Source organism: Anarhichas minor, unplaced genomic scaffold, assembly GCF_050575085.1.
Source record: "Anarhichas minor isolate MPS153535 unplaced genomic scaffold, ASM5057508v1 ptg000014l, whole genome shotgun sequence".
NCBI lineage: Eukaryota > Metazoa > Chordata > Actinopteri > Perciformes > Anarhichadidae > Anarhichas > Anarhichas minor.
In genome coordinates this window covers 7,783,417-7,800,029 of record NW_027466460.1, presented here as the reverse complement: position 1 = coordinate 7,800,029, position 16,613 = coordinate 7,783,417, and the positions used below count along the sequence as shown (strand labels likewise).

The window sequence follows — 16,613 nt, the reverse complement described above, 5'->3', positions numbered from 1 at the left end:
CTGTCTCCTGTTGGGAAGCTCACGTAATTTAAAATGTGCTCTCAGCCATTCATTTCTTCTTTACAATTTGTAAAGCTCTTGCAGCATCTACATACACCTCCCCATCACTATGAAACACTTTTGTTGTCTCTGTCTGTCTCAGTCTTGCAGATTTCTCTCACCCACACCTCTGCTCCTCTCTTGCTCTTTGTCATCACCTTTCTTGATTGTCTATTTGAGAATATCCAGCTGTGACTCCCTCTTGACTTTACACTCAGAAACCTGTATCTGTGCGATAGAAATGGATGTAAACAGCACGAAGAGCCTTTTAGTCCTGATACCATCCCAGTCACTCATGACCCTGTTGTAAGAAACCATGGTCAAATTGAAGCCCGTGTTCCGTTTCATGTAGGTCTATGTATGCGTTGACTCAGATGGCTTGTTTACCGTCTGAAGGCTACAGGATTGAGAGACAACGAAGATGAGATCGTTACTGTTTTCCAGCAAAGAGCCTTTAAAAAGTAGCTTTCCATTAAAAGCCTGTGCATTAGGGATGCCCAAGACTCAAGAAGTAAAACAAGCAATTAGGGTGATATCTTTGATGGCCTGTCATGTCAGTCAAGAATGTGGTCGGTAGCATTTGGATCTTTTCGAATGACTGTGTATTCCCATCAGCCCTTGACTTACAGTACATAAGTCAGAGACAACTAGACACAGTAGATGCACATTCAAAGTGCGTACAAGTGTTGTATTCAAGAACCACCTAAACTGACACCAAGTCAAACCCAAGACCAGACCAGTGCGAGTCCCACACTGCATGACACACATATGATAAAATGTGGAAAATGCAAAACATAGGCTCTCCTCAAATTGATCTAGAGGTTCCACATTCCATAAAAACAACATTTGTCTTTACCTTTGTTTTTTCGGAGCAAACAAATTCAAACAACCACGAGGGAGGAGCTGAGATCGACTCAACACTCTTTATTCAACTGTCATTTGACATGTTTTACCGTCCAACTAGCACGATACAATTTAGAACAGAATAAAGTTATTGGTTGCATTTGAAGCAGGATGTTTTTTTGGTCTTGAAATAGAATCAGAGTCCTCTTTGTCTGAGACCTAGACAAGGCCGAGTAAATATACGTTCGCTTCCATGATGAGACATAGTCTCGAGACCAAGACCAATCTTGAGCACCACAACAGTACATACGAGTTAAAAAGAAGAAAGATAAACCTAATAGTTTGCATCAATAGTAATAGTTGTTTTTTTATGCTCAAAACACTGTGCTACATAAAGTAGTACTATGCCACTCTGTGTGATATTTTGCAATAGCACCAGGTGGCTGCTCTGTAGAATCGTTATTACAGAGCCGTTCTGTGCATGTTTGTATCCCAAAATAGTGGCAGGACACAAAATGTGGCCTTAGGATTGTGGCAGATGCGCTTCTGATCAGTGCATGAGTGACAAAGAAGTACTGAGAGCTTCCTGTTTCCAACCCTACTGCGTTTACTTAAAGGACCTCTTGTATATCTGGTCGCACAGCTTGTCAGTTGGCAGTTAGAAGAACAGACCTCTCTATTTTGGATATATATGGGACAGCTGGTTTGGTAAGACAGATGGTGTTTGGTTGTCACGGATTCTTACAGAAAAATAGTAGATTGGTTGTGATGCTGTGCTTTGCCTCCCCTTTTGTTTGGTTGTTAAAAACCTGTTACTTAGGGCCGTCCTTCAATCAGATAATCGGCGGTTCGATCCCCGGCTCCGCTAGTCGCATGTCGATGTGTCCTTGAGTAAGACACTTAATGCCAAAAATGTCTCCCGTAGCTGTGCCTACGGCCTAATGTGATAGAATCTGAATTGTAAGTCGCTGTGGATAAAAGCGTCTGCTAAATGACTGTAATGTAAAGACATCACTTTTGACTAATCCCAGGCTATCTCCTCGAGTTCCCACGCATCAAAGAAGTGTTGTGTGAACACAGTTCACTGCAGTTTACCGGGTCCTCTGATGGTGAGGATCACTCAGAATGTGAACAGGAAGTATAGATTAAAAACACAAAATATCTGCTGCTGATGATCCTTCAACGTAAAACCACAGTAACCACTCATTTCATTGCAAATGGCTTTTTTTTTGTAATGTGGATTTTTTAGTTTTGATTAAAAGATGCTGTGCCTTCTTAGTCTTTGAGCTTTCCGAGTGCTTGTACACGACTAACGTGAAATCTCCTGGCTTTCTTTGGTGCGGGTGGAAATGAGGGAAGCCAAAGAGCGTCTACTATTAACTTATCATAATAAAACATTACAGGCAGACTTTTGGGATGTCTCAACTAAGCTCTATTGGCAGGGTGTGACATGTGGCTTCCAAACAGCTTCATATCCTTCCGTTTCCTGCCCGGTTAAATACCTCAGTTTGTAATTTTAAGCAGATGGGAATTCCTGCTATCTGCAGTGTAGTGACTGGGTCTGTAAAATCCTCCTCCGTTAATAATTGGGCACGGCTTGCCAGTACAACCCCCCCCCCCGTCCCAGCCTCACCAGACTTCTAATAACAGTCTTGGTGACTTCTGGGGATTTCCAGTGTTCAAGCCCTCTGTGAAGAACCGTCGATGCATCTGTGATTTGTGATTAGACCGCCAATGTCTGTGCCTGCTGCTTCTCTCATTAATAGCTGCAGTAGAACGTTGTAAGAGAGAGTCTGATCTGGTTCTTGATTGGTGTACAACACCTCGGTGGTGGTTCATGTTGAAAGATCTGCGCCCACTCTACGACATCGGCTGTACTTGATATGCAGACCATGCTGGCGGAAACCAGATCCGATCAGGATCTTTGTTTCATTGAGTTCGGCAGAGCTTTAAGTTTTCTCTTTTTGTTGTGCACTTAATTCACTCATCCTTTCTTCACTTTTTACTGGGGTATTATTCAAATATAAGGCAGCATTTAAGTCTTACAAGGAACTGCAAAGGCAATGGATAAAGAGGACACAACACAGATAACAGATCCCCTTGTAGAGAACTTAAAGCTGACCTCGTAGACTTCAGACTAGAAGATGATGTTGCCGCTAACAAGCACTCTCACTAATGTAGCCATTTCCTTTCCCCCACTCTTCTCCCAGTCTTCCTCCGAGTATTTCAGGTTCCAAAGTGCAGGGGTTTGCTTTTTAACCCTTCGTGAAATGCAGGTTTCATGTTTCTCAACCACTAAACGTAAAGATGAATGTTCCTAGATAGTTCAGACACAGCAGACTGTTACAGTGAAGAGCTCTCTAATCTTATTCCATTCCAATCAATCCAAATAAACAGTTAATCATTTATGGATGTACAATCGTACAAATAATCACATTTTACGACGTTACAAAGATGCGTCAGAATGCTAATATCATGCTCTTAACATTATGAAAGATTTCTCTTCACTGGTGGAATGGCAGTTGCATACAAATGACTAATGCTTCACTATGTATACATTTTGCACTTCCTCTGTTAAATAAAAGAAGAAAAGCTAAATATTGTCATCAACAGTTGTAGGATAAAAAAAAGTTATAGTAACAGAATTAACTGGGCTTTGTTGCTGGAGAATTCTGGATATATTTGTTGAAAAAGGATCTGGAGTTCACACGTTTCCCTGAGTATATTGTTTTGAAGAAAAGATAAGATGGAACTTTATTTATCCCGAGGAGAATTGTTGGCTAAGATTAGCTTTTGTGATCAACTTTCTGTCAGATATTTATTCAACCTGATTAAGTTATATTTGTTCAAATGATTTGTTATACCCAAATTCACAGTATAAAACACTTAAACTCACGTGTATTTTCTCCCTCTGTTTCTAGGACCACAGACAGGGGAACCATGACAGATGAAGTGAAAAGACCAGTTGAATCTTGCCACTATGTGTGGTCATGTGACTGAGCTGGGCTCCTCCATAGCACATGGGAAACACTTCCTCCTGCTGACTTGCCGATGCCGCCTTGCTGCCCTGTTTTCACCATGAGAGGATCTGTCAGGTGCTTGACCTCTGTGCCCTCATACTGGCGCTGCTGTTGTGCCGCGTGAGCGCCCCCTCTCCTCCGGCAGTTACTGCACGGAATGGCCTCTCTGGACCTGCCATACCGCTGTCCTCGCTGCGGGGAGCACAAGCGCTTCCGAAGCCTGTCGTCCTTACGTGCCCACCTGGAGTACAACCACACGTACGAGACCCTCTACGTCCTCTCCAAATCCAACAGTGTGTGTGACGCTGCTGCTCTGCTGCCGCTTGTGGCTGAGGGAGCTCTCCTCGCACCTACCAACAACAACGACCCATTTGAGCCACTGCGGCCTTCAGCTTTAAAGGAGCGGCGCTTCCCTTGTCGTGAGCTTCCTTGTGCGGATGACTTGAGTCTGACCCCGGCTAACTCCAACACTGCAGCCCGGTATATTCCCAATGTGGAATTTCCCCTGGGGGAGATTTTTATGAAGAAAGCCATGACATCCGCAGACCCAGGTCCTCATGGCAACGCCAGCACAGCTGTAGCAGTGGCAGCTAATGTAGCGGCTAGTGCAGTGGAGGCGGCCTACGAGGAGGGCCTGGCCAGGCTGAAGGCTCGGGCGTTTGAACGGCTGGAGCTGGATGAAAGGCTCGAGAAGCTGTCTGAAGAGGTCAATACGATCATTGTGGTTGTCAAGCTCTCAATATAAAAGAAAGAACAAATTTACATGATACATATATATACAGACATACCGCTCAACAGAAATAACAAGCCAAACAAACCAGCAAACAAAAACACGTGGCTAGTATGTTAGAGCTGGACACAAACTATTCATATAGTTATTGGTCAGTTACTATGTTCAAAATTCATTTTATTGGAGAAAGCTTAACATTGTTGTGTGGAATTAGATCATTTCTTACTTTAGCACCCCCTAGTGGTTGCATCAAACAACACATGCCAATTCATGACCCAAGGATCCAGCCATGGGACATTGAGAATAGTTTAAAATAAACACACATTTTCACAATTTTCTACATTAATTCTTTGATTTGAAAGATGTTGCACGATGAAACTAAAAATCTACACAATGTTGCTAAAAAACTAAATCTTTCTTGCACATGAGGGATTGGAGTGTTGTTGAGTAGCAGTGGGTTTAGTCTTCAGACTAATGTCTGGAAGTTGTATTGCCACAAAATAAAGTGTAGAGGGAAAGCCTATGTGTTGTGAACGATGGACATTACCTGCAATTCCTCAGATTTTATTTGTTTGTGTTTTCAACTCTCTTCCACTGAGGAACTTGAAATGGGTGGGTTGCTTAAACAGCACTCCAAGATCGTAACACTGTGTAACTTGCTCCGGGTTGCCATTTCGATGTCTGCAGGTGGGTTATTGCAAAGTCAAGAGCCCCTCCCTCTGTATTTAGGTTAGACATTAAACTAGTATCTCTCTATTCTCAGTCTGTTTTGAGAACCTTGAGCTCAGTAACAGAGAGAAAATGAAAGATCTTGTCACAGGCATGCACTGAGTCTGATCAGTTAAACTTAAAAATCGGTCACATTTATATTAGCAGCCAATGGGAAAAAACTAAAACGGGAATAACATGTTCTCTCACTAGCTGCATTGAAACAAGGAAGATTTTAACTGACGAAAAAGAGTATATAATGAATAGCATCAATCAAGGAAGGAAGAAGTTAAGCCTTTAATAACAGAGTCCAAGTTTTTAGCCAAAAGAAAAGCTCATTCTTCTCAGTGTCTCTAGGTTAGAAGAGGCTGCACCACAGTTTTGTCACGCTTACTCACACTCAAAACTTATCAAAGAAGATTTTCATACCCAGAAGTCACATTTTTGGATTTAAAAACAAGCTTTTTTTTATTATAATTCGAGCACATCTAGTACAGGTCAAGGCCAGTATAACAATTTATGATGGAGCTGAATTGGCTTGCAGATGTTTTTCAGTCAATAATGTCGAAATGTCGTAATAGTCATATTGCTGTTTATCTTCCAGTGACTGGTAGTAGACAATCTAGAGAACCCAATATATTCACTTAAGTTTTCTTTTTGATGATTTCATTGGGGCTTTGAGTAGTATTCTATCATCTTATTAAAGAAAAAAACCTAATTATTTAGTTAATGGCCTAACTTGCATAACTAGTTATGTCTCATACGGCGTTGTGATTATGGCGGGACACAAAGGCAGCTCAAGTGCCTCTTGTCTTGTAGGTGGAGCAGAAAATAGCGGCCCGCGTAGGTCGTCTTCAGTCAGAGCTGGAGAGGAAGAGCTCCGAGCTGGAGCGGGCCAAGCTGGAGAGCGAGCAGCTGAGCCAGGAGAAGCAAGACCTGGAGGACAAGGCCTCCGAGCTCTCTCGACAGGTGGACGTCTCTGTGGAAATGCTGGCCAACCTCAAACAGGACCTGGTGAACAAGGAGCAGGAGCTCAACCACAAACAACAGTATGTGATATATGTCTTCAGACTCATAGACACAGAAATACATTTCCCTTTGAGATGAAATGAATTGTTTAAGACATTTACTTCACTGGTTGCAGCTTTTAAAATGAATGAATATTTGCTGGTTTTGTCAGCTATGTTAGTAAATGGAATACCTTTGAGTTTTGGACCGTTGGTCGGATATAACAGACAATTTGAAGACGTAGCCTTAACTGTTGATGAAAATAATCCTTAGTTACAGCCCTAATTTTCATTGTGTGTAGAATAACATGCTGCTGTTTTGATGGAGGTGATGTCCGTTTGTTGGTCGATTGGTCTGTCCATCTCTCTTGTTGATACAAAGATCATAGTCCACTTGGCTTCTGGTGAAGTAGAAAGAAGTAAAACATGAACACCCTCGGCTACCACCTTCTTCACCCTTGACACCGATGGCTCCTAACATTCCCTTGCTCTTCCTTTCATTGAACACATTGTCATGCATGCAAACACTCACACACACACACTCCCTTCCTCTCCTTCACCTCTACCCATTTGTTGATGGTATAATTCTCAGTCGCATCCACCCAACCAGATGTGGTCGGCATCTGTCCTGCTGCTGTCTCCATACACCTGTGCCCTCCACACAAACGCAAGCTCTTTGCCTATATTTGCATCTATTTTCTTTGTTTCAGTGATCAACAGTTGTTCAGGTATCATTCAAGGCTCATATTCAAGCCATCTGGTATCTCTACTGTTTCTTTATCCGACAGGACAGCCAGCCTCGTCTTTCTATCTTCTTTCGGGTTTTTATCACCTCTTCGGTTTCTTTATCAGGCCTGAATGTCAACAGTAGGTCAGAGACTGAAAATCACCCTCAAGACGTCTAATCTCATCACAAACACGCAACTGCACATGCCACTGTGCACTGTGTATGTGTGTGTGTGTTTCTTTGTAACGGCGTCAATGAGGCACAAAGGGAATGTATATATCAATTTAAAGCTATTATTAAAGCTGGAGTAGACAACTTTGGGGAAACCAGCAAGAGTATGCTCGATTTTGAAAGCATCCAACAGAAAAATCCACAGCCCCTCCCGTCACGCCTCCCTCCAAATCCTCTGCCTCCAAACACATGAACTAGCACTGCCAGTCCACAATAGAGGGCTGGGGAACGAAGCGCAGCGTATTATTGTTATCGCTAACCATATTTAGCTACCTCATGTCTCATTCACATGTAAGAAAACAACATTATCCAACATTAACCACAGCTGTTAATGTCAATGAGTGCGTTTAGGTAGGTAGGTAGGTAGGCCATCCAATCATAACGTGCAGAATTAAAAAAAAATGGTATGGGTTAATTACAGGCCTGTGACAACAACAGATACCAGATTGTTTTCTTTTTTTTTTGTCAGAGAATTTGATGAATTGGTTGCTGTCGAGACGTAAAGAGAATTTCAACTAATATAACAAAAATGCTTCGAAAATAAATTGCTCACCCGAGCTTCAATAGTGAGGTAATAGTAATTATCTCTGCCAGGAAAATAACGTGATGGTTGTCCACTGACTTTAACCCCTTCCCAGCCGATGCCTCTTCTGGCGTTTTTGTTGTTATGTTCCAGTGTTCATTCAGTCTCTTCAGTCCAGATTCTGTGTTGCTTCACAGATGTAGTGTGTCTCACAATAATGTCTGACCAGCATCTCTAAAACCCTCAACATTTAACATTTTACATTTCCAATCACATAAATCAGAGAAAAGAGAACAGCTTTTATCAAGCAAACATGTTGAATGATGAACCAATCAACTTTATGACTAATTGTATTAGCACTAGAGTCGTCCATTGAGTTTCAGTGATTTGTGCACTATGCAGCCGGTCATCTTGGTCCCTGCAGGTCACGGCTAACTCACACAAGTGTCTTTGTGTCAGCATTATAGAGACAGCTAAACTGGTAATATTAGAATTTGAGTGGCTAATCTTGTGATAGAATGATACAAAACAACAAAACAGGGTTTCATCGGGTCAAATGAGCAGAAGACAAGCATGTTTTTCTTTGATTTAGTCCCGCCCCTCTGTCGGAAAGGGTGCAGTAACTGTGACCATGTCTCCCAAAACTGGTGGCATCAGACTGGGATAGTTCTACTCTTAAAATCCCTGCCTGGGCTGTATGACTGCCTCATAGTTATAACAGCAGCCCAGATTCTCTCTCTCTCTCTCTCTCACACACACACACACACACACACACACACACACACACACACACACACACACACACACAGACACACACACACACACACAGAGTTTTTCTGGGTCTGTCTCCCTGAGGAGAAACTGGCAGTCAAACAGTAAGCTCATTCAGACTCTAAAATACAGTCGGTCTGAGGTGGAAAAAGAGCATCACAGTCGGTGAATGTTCAGCAGGGTTGATGACTAAGCAGAAAGTTATAAGACACGTTATTGGCTAAAACATGGCTGCCCAACAACCTCATGCAAACAGCTGATTCTTTTAAAAACCTTTTGATATTCTCGAGTGACTTTGTGTAGTATGTGAAACTCCTTCAAGGAGATATGCATCATGCAGTACATCAGTGGTGTGCTAAAAATGCGAGTCACCTCACCGAGAGTTGCTATGCAACCATAGGAAACTCCCACGAAGTGGCTTCTGCTGCTAGCAGCGCTATGCATAAATATATGACACAACCTCATAATTTATTCTGCACTCAGAAACGCTGTAAATAATTATGAAAAGCATACAAAACGCCTCAGGTACATTTGTGCGAATCAGCTCGGTCCTTATTATAATGTACAGTTTAGTTTGTAGCCAAATTCATTCACAAACAACAATACGGACAAAAACGAACTGCATGCTCATACTGTAAGAGTCACTGAAAGCACATAATGATAAACATCACACCACACTGTAGCAGTCAAAGCTGAATGAATAACAGACTCCCTCAAGCATGCCTGGTAAATGGTTTGATAGCAGCTGGAATAAATGAGAGCATCTGTAATCAGCAGAAACTGGAGCCTGAAGAGAAATTTGAAATGGTGGGACTGTTATCTCCATCATCTCAGTGCGCTACACACCAAGAGTAGAAAAAAACGCCTAATTCTGTGTCTATCATAGAAATACAAAACGTTTATTTAGTTGCTGTGATATTCGCTAATCATTAATATGCCAAGTGTCGTGTTATTGTTCCAGTAGATCATTTGTAAGAGCTATTTCTAATTAACTTTGATCTTGAGTTTGTGATCCCTTTCATTCATGGAGATGATGGCTGGCCTCACTGTGCTCCTGCAGGAGGACATTATACTGTACGCAGCCAGATTATCAGACGCTGTTTTTTTAATTGTTTCTCTTCCCGGTTGAAAGGTTTGTATGAGATGTACAGGTGGTTTATACAGGCAATATGTAGACCTGTGCAATTTTTTCAATCCAATACTGGACCAAGTTAACGCTAAAACCATTTGTCGATTAGTCAGTCGACAAAAAATATTCAGCAGCTATTTTTAGTAGACATCAAAAATGACAAATGTTTCCGTGTTCCAGCTTCTCAGTTGTGATGATTGGAAAGAAATGTGAACACATCATTAAGGAGGCACACAACCGTTGGACAAGAGGCTATTTGTTCATCAGGATAGATGTTACAAAGTCACCCTAAAAAAAGATTAAAATTACAGAAGTACTGAGATTAAGTATAAGCGTTTTATATTACATAAAAGAAAGAGACTGAACCAAACCAAACACATTTAGTGAGAAAACAAATTGGCAAAGTAATAGACAATATAAATAATTGTAAATTGCAGCCCTACAAATACTTCCTTTGTGAAGCTTATTGTATTTGAAAGGTGATTATTTTGGAAATGTTTGTAGCTGTAGGTTTTGGCGTTGTGGTGTCAGATTTTGTTATACTTTGATTTGTATTGTACCCTCTTCATGTGATGTACAAACAGGGGAGGGACTAACTGTTGCAGTATTACAGTTTGTATTAGATTGTGCAGGTGTTCATGGTATTGAAGGAGAGAAGAGCAGTACAGAGACAACGCATGTCAGTTTTTCATATCATATTTAGCGCTCACACACACACACACATACAGTTGCTGCAGTAGTCCTCAGCCCTGAGGCTTGATTTATTCCTACAACCAGCTATGATAAAGTAAGTGTGCCCTGTGCCGCAAAAGAAAGACAAAGGCTCAAAAGGATCTACATGTAGCATGTAGGAGTCTGGCTATTGGCTGTCACTGTGCCTCCTTCAAAAAAACAAGCTCGGGCAGCAATCTATGCAAAGTGAAGCTGTCAGGGCAGAGACAGAACTCGCCTCATTAACGACAGCGTCTTAGAGAGAGGAGCATCGAGTGTTAGCACTGCAAGACCCTCTGCAGGCTCTCTAATGAAAATAAATCAGAGTCAGGACGTGATCTGCAATACATCTAAGAATGTGGACTTGAAAATGAGTTTGACACCTCCTAAGGGTCTGTGTTGTAATATGATATATTTAAAGCTCAGTGTATCTCAAAATATGTCAAAGCATAAGACAGTCGAGTAATATTTGTCCAAACCCTGTAGGAGCAGATGTCCTGTACGCTAGTAAATTGTTTGGATTACAGAAAAACATTGCAGCGCTGACGCCAAACACTTTCATGCTATGAAAACACTAATGCACAGGTTCGTTGTATGTTGTTTTTCATGTGAAATATGTTGAAATGTTCTATGATTATTACTTGACACATACTATCTGCATTGTTACATACTTACTTACACAGCTTTCACTAGGACTGGATGTCTGCAGTTAGATACATTAAGTCTGTGATGTAACCAAAGTACGTCCATAGGCACTGCATTCAGACCTCCAGCAGCAATATAAAGTGGAGTATAACAAGAAAGGGTTCTGATGATCCACTGAATGTTAGCCGTCAGATAGAACAGGATTCATGAGCGGAGGGCTGTTCATGTCCGTCATTAGATGGAAGAAACTGATGTGTGCGTCCTTGAGGCTGCATGAAAGGCTTTGAACACGAAGGAAAAGGGAAACGGGAGGGATGGTGCAGCCAGTCTCTCAGTGGACGCGTCTGTTTTCTTTCTCATTTAGTTAAGTCATGAAAGGTTAAAGTAACCAGTGCACTGTTGGCAGATGGACTGTTCTAGGAGTGTAAGATGTTTGGAAGATGTACTGACTGGGGTTTAGTCAGTATGTGTGTGGTTCTTCTGTCGAAAGCTGATATTGAGACAATGCTGTCATTATTTTGTCTCTCCTTTTTGAGCTGTCAAGCTGTCATAGAGCTGAATGAGTGCTGCCGCTGTGTTGAAAAGCCTGTATGATTTAAAAGTCTGCACTATAGATGACATCTTCAGCTGATTCATCGAGTTAATGGTCAGAAAATGAATGGGATATCGACTGATGAATAATTTGTCATTTTTCAAAGCAAAAAAATAATCTTCTTCCAGCATCTTACATGTAAAGATTTGCTGTTTTTCTCAGTTTTATATCATTGCAAACTGAGTATCTCTGAGTTTTGGACCAAATCAGCAATTTGAAGACGTCTCTTTGGGCTCTGGGACATTTTTCATAATTTGTAGTATTTATGACCCGTCTCTTAGACCACAACAACACACTCCATGACGTTTTGACAAAAGATATTTTATTGAATCAAATTTACCGAAATTCAACAAAATTAAATTAGAGGGGCAGGACAAAATATAAAAATAGACTAAAGCAACATGACCAAACCACGGGTGCCTGAAAGGAGAAGCAGAGAGCTGCAGCAGCAACACAGACTGCTCGTAACACCGGGCCCAGCTGTTCCCAGTAGGGATCCCCCGCCACCAGGTACCTGGAAAACTACTCGTTTTCATAGATATATCTATTTTCTTTCCACTTGCACTTCTGCAGAACGATTGCATCCACAGGTGCAAAACATCACCGTCATCATGCAAACAAGAATTTGAGGACAGATTCATTCTCTGTTTTTGAGAGTCTGACAGCTGAATTTCAGGTGGCCTTTTCTCCCATAATGATATAATCATCCTTTTCTGTCATTTCTGTCAATGCGCCACATCATCACCTTGCTGTTGCATCTCTGGGTGACTCAGCCCTGTGTGATTTGTAACAGGAGTTTCGATTTTGAGAGGACTGATTCGAGCCACAATAAAACTCTCCCGTGATTGATCGGAGCCAAGACGTGGATTAGTGGTTTCTTTGGAAACCAGACATGCTTTTTTCTTTCTTTTTTTCTTCTCTGAGAAGCTTTGAGGAAAGTACATTTCAGCCTGCATCTCTTTCATCATCCCTTCTCTCACCCTTTCGTCCTTGTCTGTCTCTCATCTTCTTCTCGTGTAGCCATACTCTCTACACATCTCCTCATGGTGACGTTCTCTTTGTGTGTTTTTGTGTAATGCATATATACGTGTGACATTATGACACGATAACACAATGTAGCCTATAATCTGTCTCTCCAAATCCAGGTGTCAAAACACAGTGAGACACGAGCAGCTGTCCTTTGTTAGGGCGAAGAAAGCTCGTATTCATGCAGCAGCCTCGTGTTCCTCATGCAGGTCCTTTCAGTCAATCATCTCTGCTCTTTAATATTAATGAGGCATCATTTTGAATTTATGGCCAGATATGATGAGATCTGTGAAAGGAGACTGACCAGTGATTGTTATTAACATTTAAATAAAATTCCTCAGAAGATTGTGCCTTATTAATCGTGCCTGTTATAGCTGGATGTCTTTGCCATACTATACTATTTGTTATGGCTGTTAAGTTGTAGGCAAATGAAGCATTGAAGGCTCAGAAAGTCATTATTTCTCTGGACATATGAAGTGGCATAGGACGTCTATTGAGGTCTTCAAAGCCCATTTTCATTTGTGTAATAAAAACAACTGTAGCTTAGATTGTTTTTTTGCAATCTCCCAGGGCCTGAATTTAACAAGACTTGAGCTTGAAGTGGCAAGAAGGCATCAGATTTTAAATGAATATCAGGCAAACAAGCCCCTTATGTATTCTAGTTGTCTCGTGGGGGAAAAGCAGCAGAGAGCAAGACCAGTGTTTGTTGTGTGGGTGCTAAAGGGGAATGTGTGGGAATACTAAAATGTCGCACTGTAACCTACTGCTGTGTGTTAGGATTTAGTGAGGCACATTGTTTGCATCAGAGCTTAGCTCTTGTACATAATGTTTAATTCAATACGGACAGATCAATCCAGAAGTGTGTAACGATATGAAGATAAGAGATAGGAGGGCGGGAGACGCAGGAGTAAAGCCAGCAGGTGGATGATGGAAACTCATGCACATCCTGGAGCTAATGATGATGACGGGGAGATGCAGGTTTGTGCAATAGTAGTTATTTAAGATGGATTTTCTCAATATTTGATTCATATATTTACATACCAGTTCCTGGCCATAAATCCTTTCTGTCATTGTTCATGAAATATTGCCTGTTAAGAAATTCTAATCACAGTGGAAGATTTTGTCACTTTACACAATTAAATGTACTTGAACTTTTGATCAGTGTGGTACATGTGGTAGGATTAATGGTGCAATTTAGCTCCTGCTGTAGATAAAAAAACACATAAGGATGACTTGCAAAATCCTGTAAGGCTAAGTTAACAAAGAGCCTCTATAGCTGAAAGTAGGGTACATTGTAGATTGGTTGCTTACTTCTGAGCTGTTCAGATATGAAATTTGAATACAAATCATATCTCTAAGGAGTTAATGGCTAAACACTGCTTCCTCTGTAGTTTATTCTCTACACTACATGAACCTGCATTAATCTTTGAATTGTAATACACCGATTAAACAAACAAGATACAGCATGTTAATTGGTAAATTCTGATTAATTGGTGAAGTATTTGTGGTGGATTTTGTTACCTTTGGCAAGGTAGCCAAGGCTAGCTGTTCCAATCTGTCTGCTTGCTACAGGTACATGTTTACAAATAAGTAAATAAGAGTGTTATCCATCTTCTCATCTAGTTCTCGGCAAGAAAACAACTTCGCATTGTTTTAGCCACAGCTGAGTCATTTCCTCTGAATCCCGCCCCAGACTTAACAACCTGCATGTTCATCACCCGGAAAAGATGGCGGTCTTCCTTTTCAGCTCCCCCCAAGCGCCCGGGTGAACACACAGGCATGTTTGTCACCTTGAGGCTTTCCTTCTGAGGTGTTGGAGTGAGTCACGCTTTGAGAGCGAGGCATGTGTGTACATCTGAGTCTTTGTGTTGAAATTAGGATTGACAACAGGAAGCAGCCACCTCCTGTGTTTGCTGCTTCCACATGACTGCAGATGTCTGTTTGCTGTGTGTTGCTTTAGCCTCTGCAGGGTTTTTCCTCACGGTCTTTGTGCTCAACCCCACCTCTTTATGTTTTTATCAACTTCAATCCTCATCTTTTGCTCGTCTCCCAGTATCCAGCGAAGATATATTTTTTTCCTTCTCACCCCCTCTGCCCACCCACCAACATCTTTCTCAGCCTTTCCATCAAATCTCCTGGTGCATCCGTGCATTTCTTCCTGACACAGAAGAAGAGAGGGAAAGGTTTTCCTGTGTTGCATATAACACATTCCTCCTCGTGGGATTGGTGCATCTGTCTCCAGTAACAACAAAAATTGGATATTTTGAATTATTAATTGAGACTAATTACAAATGCATTGCAATTTGGATGCCAAAACACGTTGTACGGTACATACGATCCTAACTCAGCTACTCTATTATTAGCAGCTGTGAGATAGCTATATGTCATTATACTGGAGGCTGAACTAAAAACAGTGCTCAGTCATTGTTGCATTCCGTTTATTAGCTTGAATAATGAGAGCAGAACTTTGGCTTCAGGCTGCTTAATCATACACCACATTAGGTACAGCTCCAATCACTGAATTAAAATAATGATACTTTGACTCATTAATTGTACGCCGTAATGAGATATTTTGAGTTGTAAGCAAATTCTCCAAATGAATCTGATTATTAATGAAAGCTGATCTTGTGTTTGTATTGCACAAAGCTATGCTGTTCTTATCAGTGCCAAGTTCAACTATCTAGGCGAGGCAGGTAAAGCACATTTCATACGTGAAGAAAATTCAAAGTGGTTTACATGTTGCATGATAAATAAACAGGAAATACATTGAAACACAAAATGCAAAGATAGAAAATCATTTCAAAGGAAATAAAAAAAGAGAAATGAATGCAAGAGAGGTAAAAATGTACAGTAAGTGTAAAGTGGAGGATGATGAGTGTTTAAAGCTGCACTCATAAATATGCTAATTTAAACAATAGATTGAATGTGTAATGTGAAAGGGATTGCTCTTAGTGATGAACCCACAGAGATTTATCACTCAACTCTGCAGCTTCCCTCAGCTCTCTGAATCATTTTTAGCATCTCGCAGTTCATTGTTTCATTTTCACTGTTTTGGTCCATCTCCCTGCTCTCACCAGCATCGTTTCCAGACACAGCAGGCAGCTGTTTTCAGCGATAAAGCTCTATACACTACCTGCACATCGTGAAACAGCAGATAGACACAGTAAGAGACTAGCAGGTGAAAATAGTGGTGCATAAAGGAGAGTGAATATTCACCACAATGTCAGAAAAATGCTTCTAAGTGAATTGTTGCTCTGTGCCTGCTGGATGTGTAAATATGCAACTCTTTGCTGTTAAGTAAGTTTATATGGTGATAATATTTCATTGTCTTGATCTCGCAAATTAATGTTGCTTAAAGGTTCAGTCACAGTGACGGAGCATAACATTTCTTACCAGAAGACCAGTAGACATACATATCTACATATGGTGTAGATCCACTTCACGGAGGAATGCTGCCATGTTTCTACAGTAGCCCGGAATGGACAAACCAAACACTGGTTCTAAACAGGGTCATTAGAGTTTTTGCGTCTGGAGATCTAAATGCTTGGTACTATAGACGGTATATAAGGAGTGGATGAAGTCACCCTGACATCACCCGTTGGTTGCTGTTTTGAAGCCTTGAGTTTGGCATTTTGGCCTTTACCATCTTGGTATTTTGCAACCAGAAATGACACGAAACAGTCGAGCTAATTAAAACAAAATGCCGAATGAGACATTTTAGGTGACCAAAAAGCTTACAATTACTTCTGATGAACTGAAAACACTGTGAAAGGGTTAAAGTTCTAAGACAAAAACAACTCCCAGACCGTACAACGTGGTGGTAGCGGCCTATCAATCACAAGGTAGCCACGCCCTAAAGCATACCCTGCTTTATGGTCTATTTTAGTCTAAATGGGACCATCATGAACATT

The 16,613-nt window shown here is 41.2% G+C and overlaps 1 protein-coding gene across 1 annotated transcript in view; it reads left to right on the top strand.

Annotated features, from left to right (window-relative positions):
* Nucleotides 1-4,059: 4,059 nt before the first annotated feature.
* The window catches only part of fbxo41 (F-box protein 41), a 29,546-nt gene continuing 16,992 nt past the window's right edge, over nt 4,060-16,613 (top strand). Inside the window, exons 1-2 of the mRNA XM_076091948.1 lie at nt 4,060-4,608; nt 6,160-6,389. Coding sequence (XP_075948063.1) covers nt 4,060-4,608; nt 6,160-6,389 — 779 coding nt within the window. The remainder of the gene's footprint in view (nt 4,609-6,159; nt 6,390-16,613) is intronic.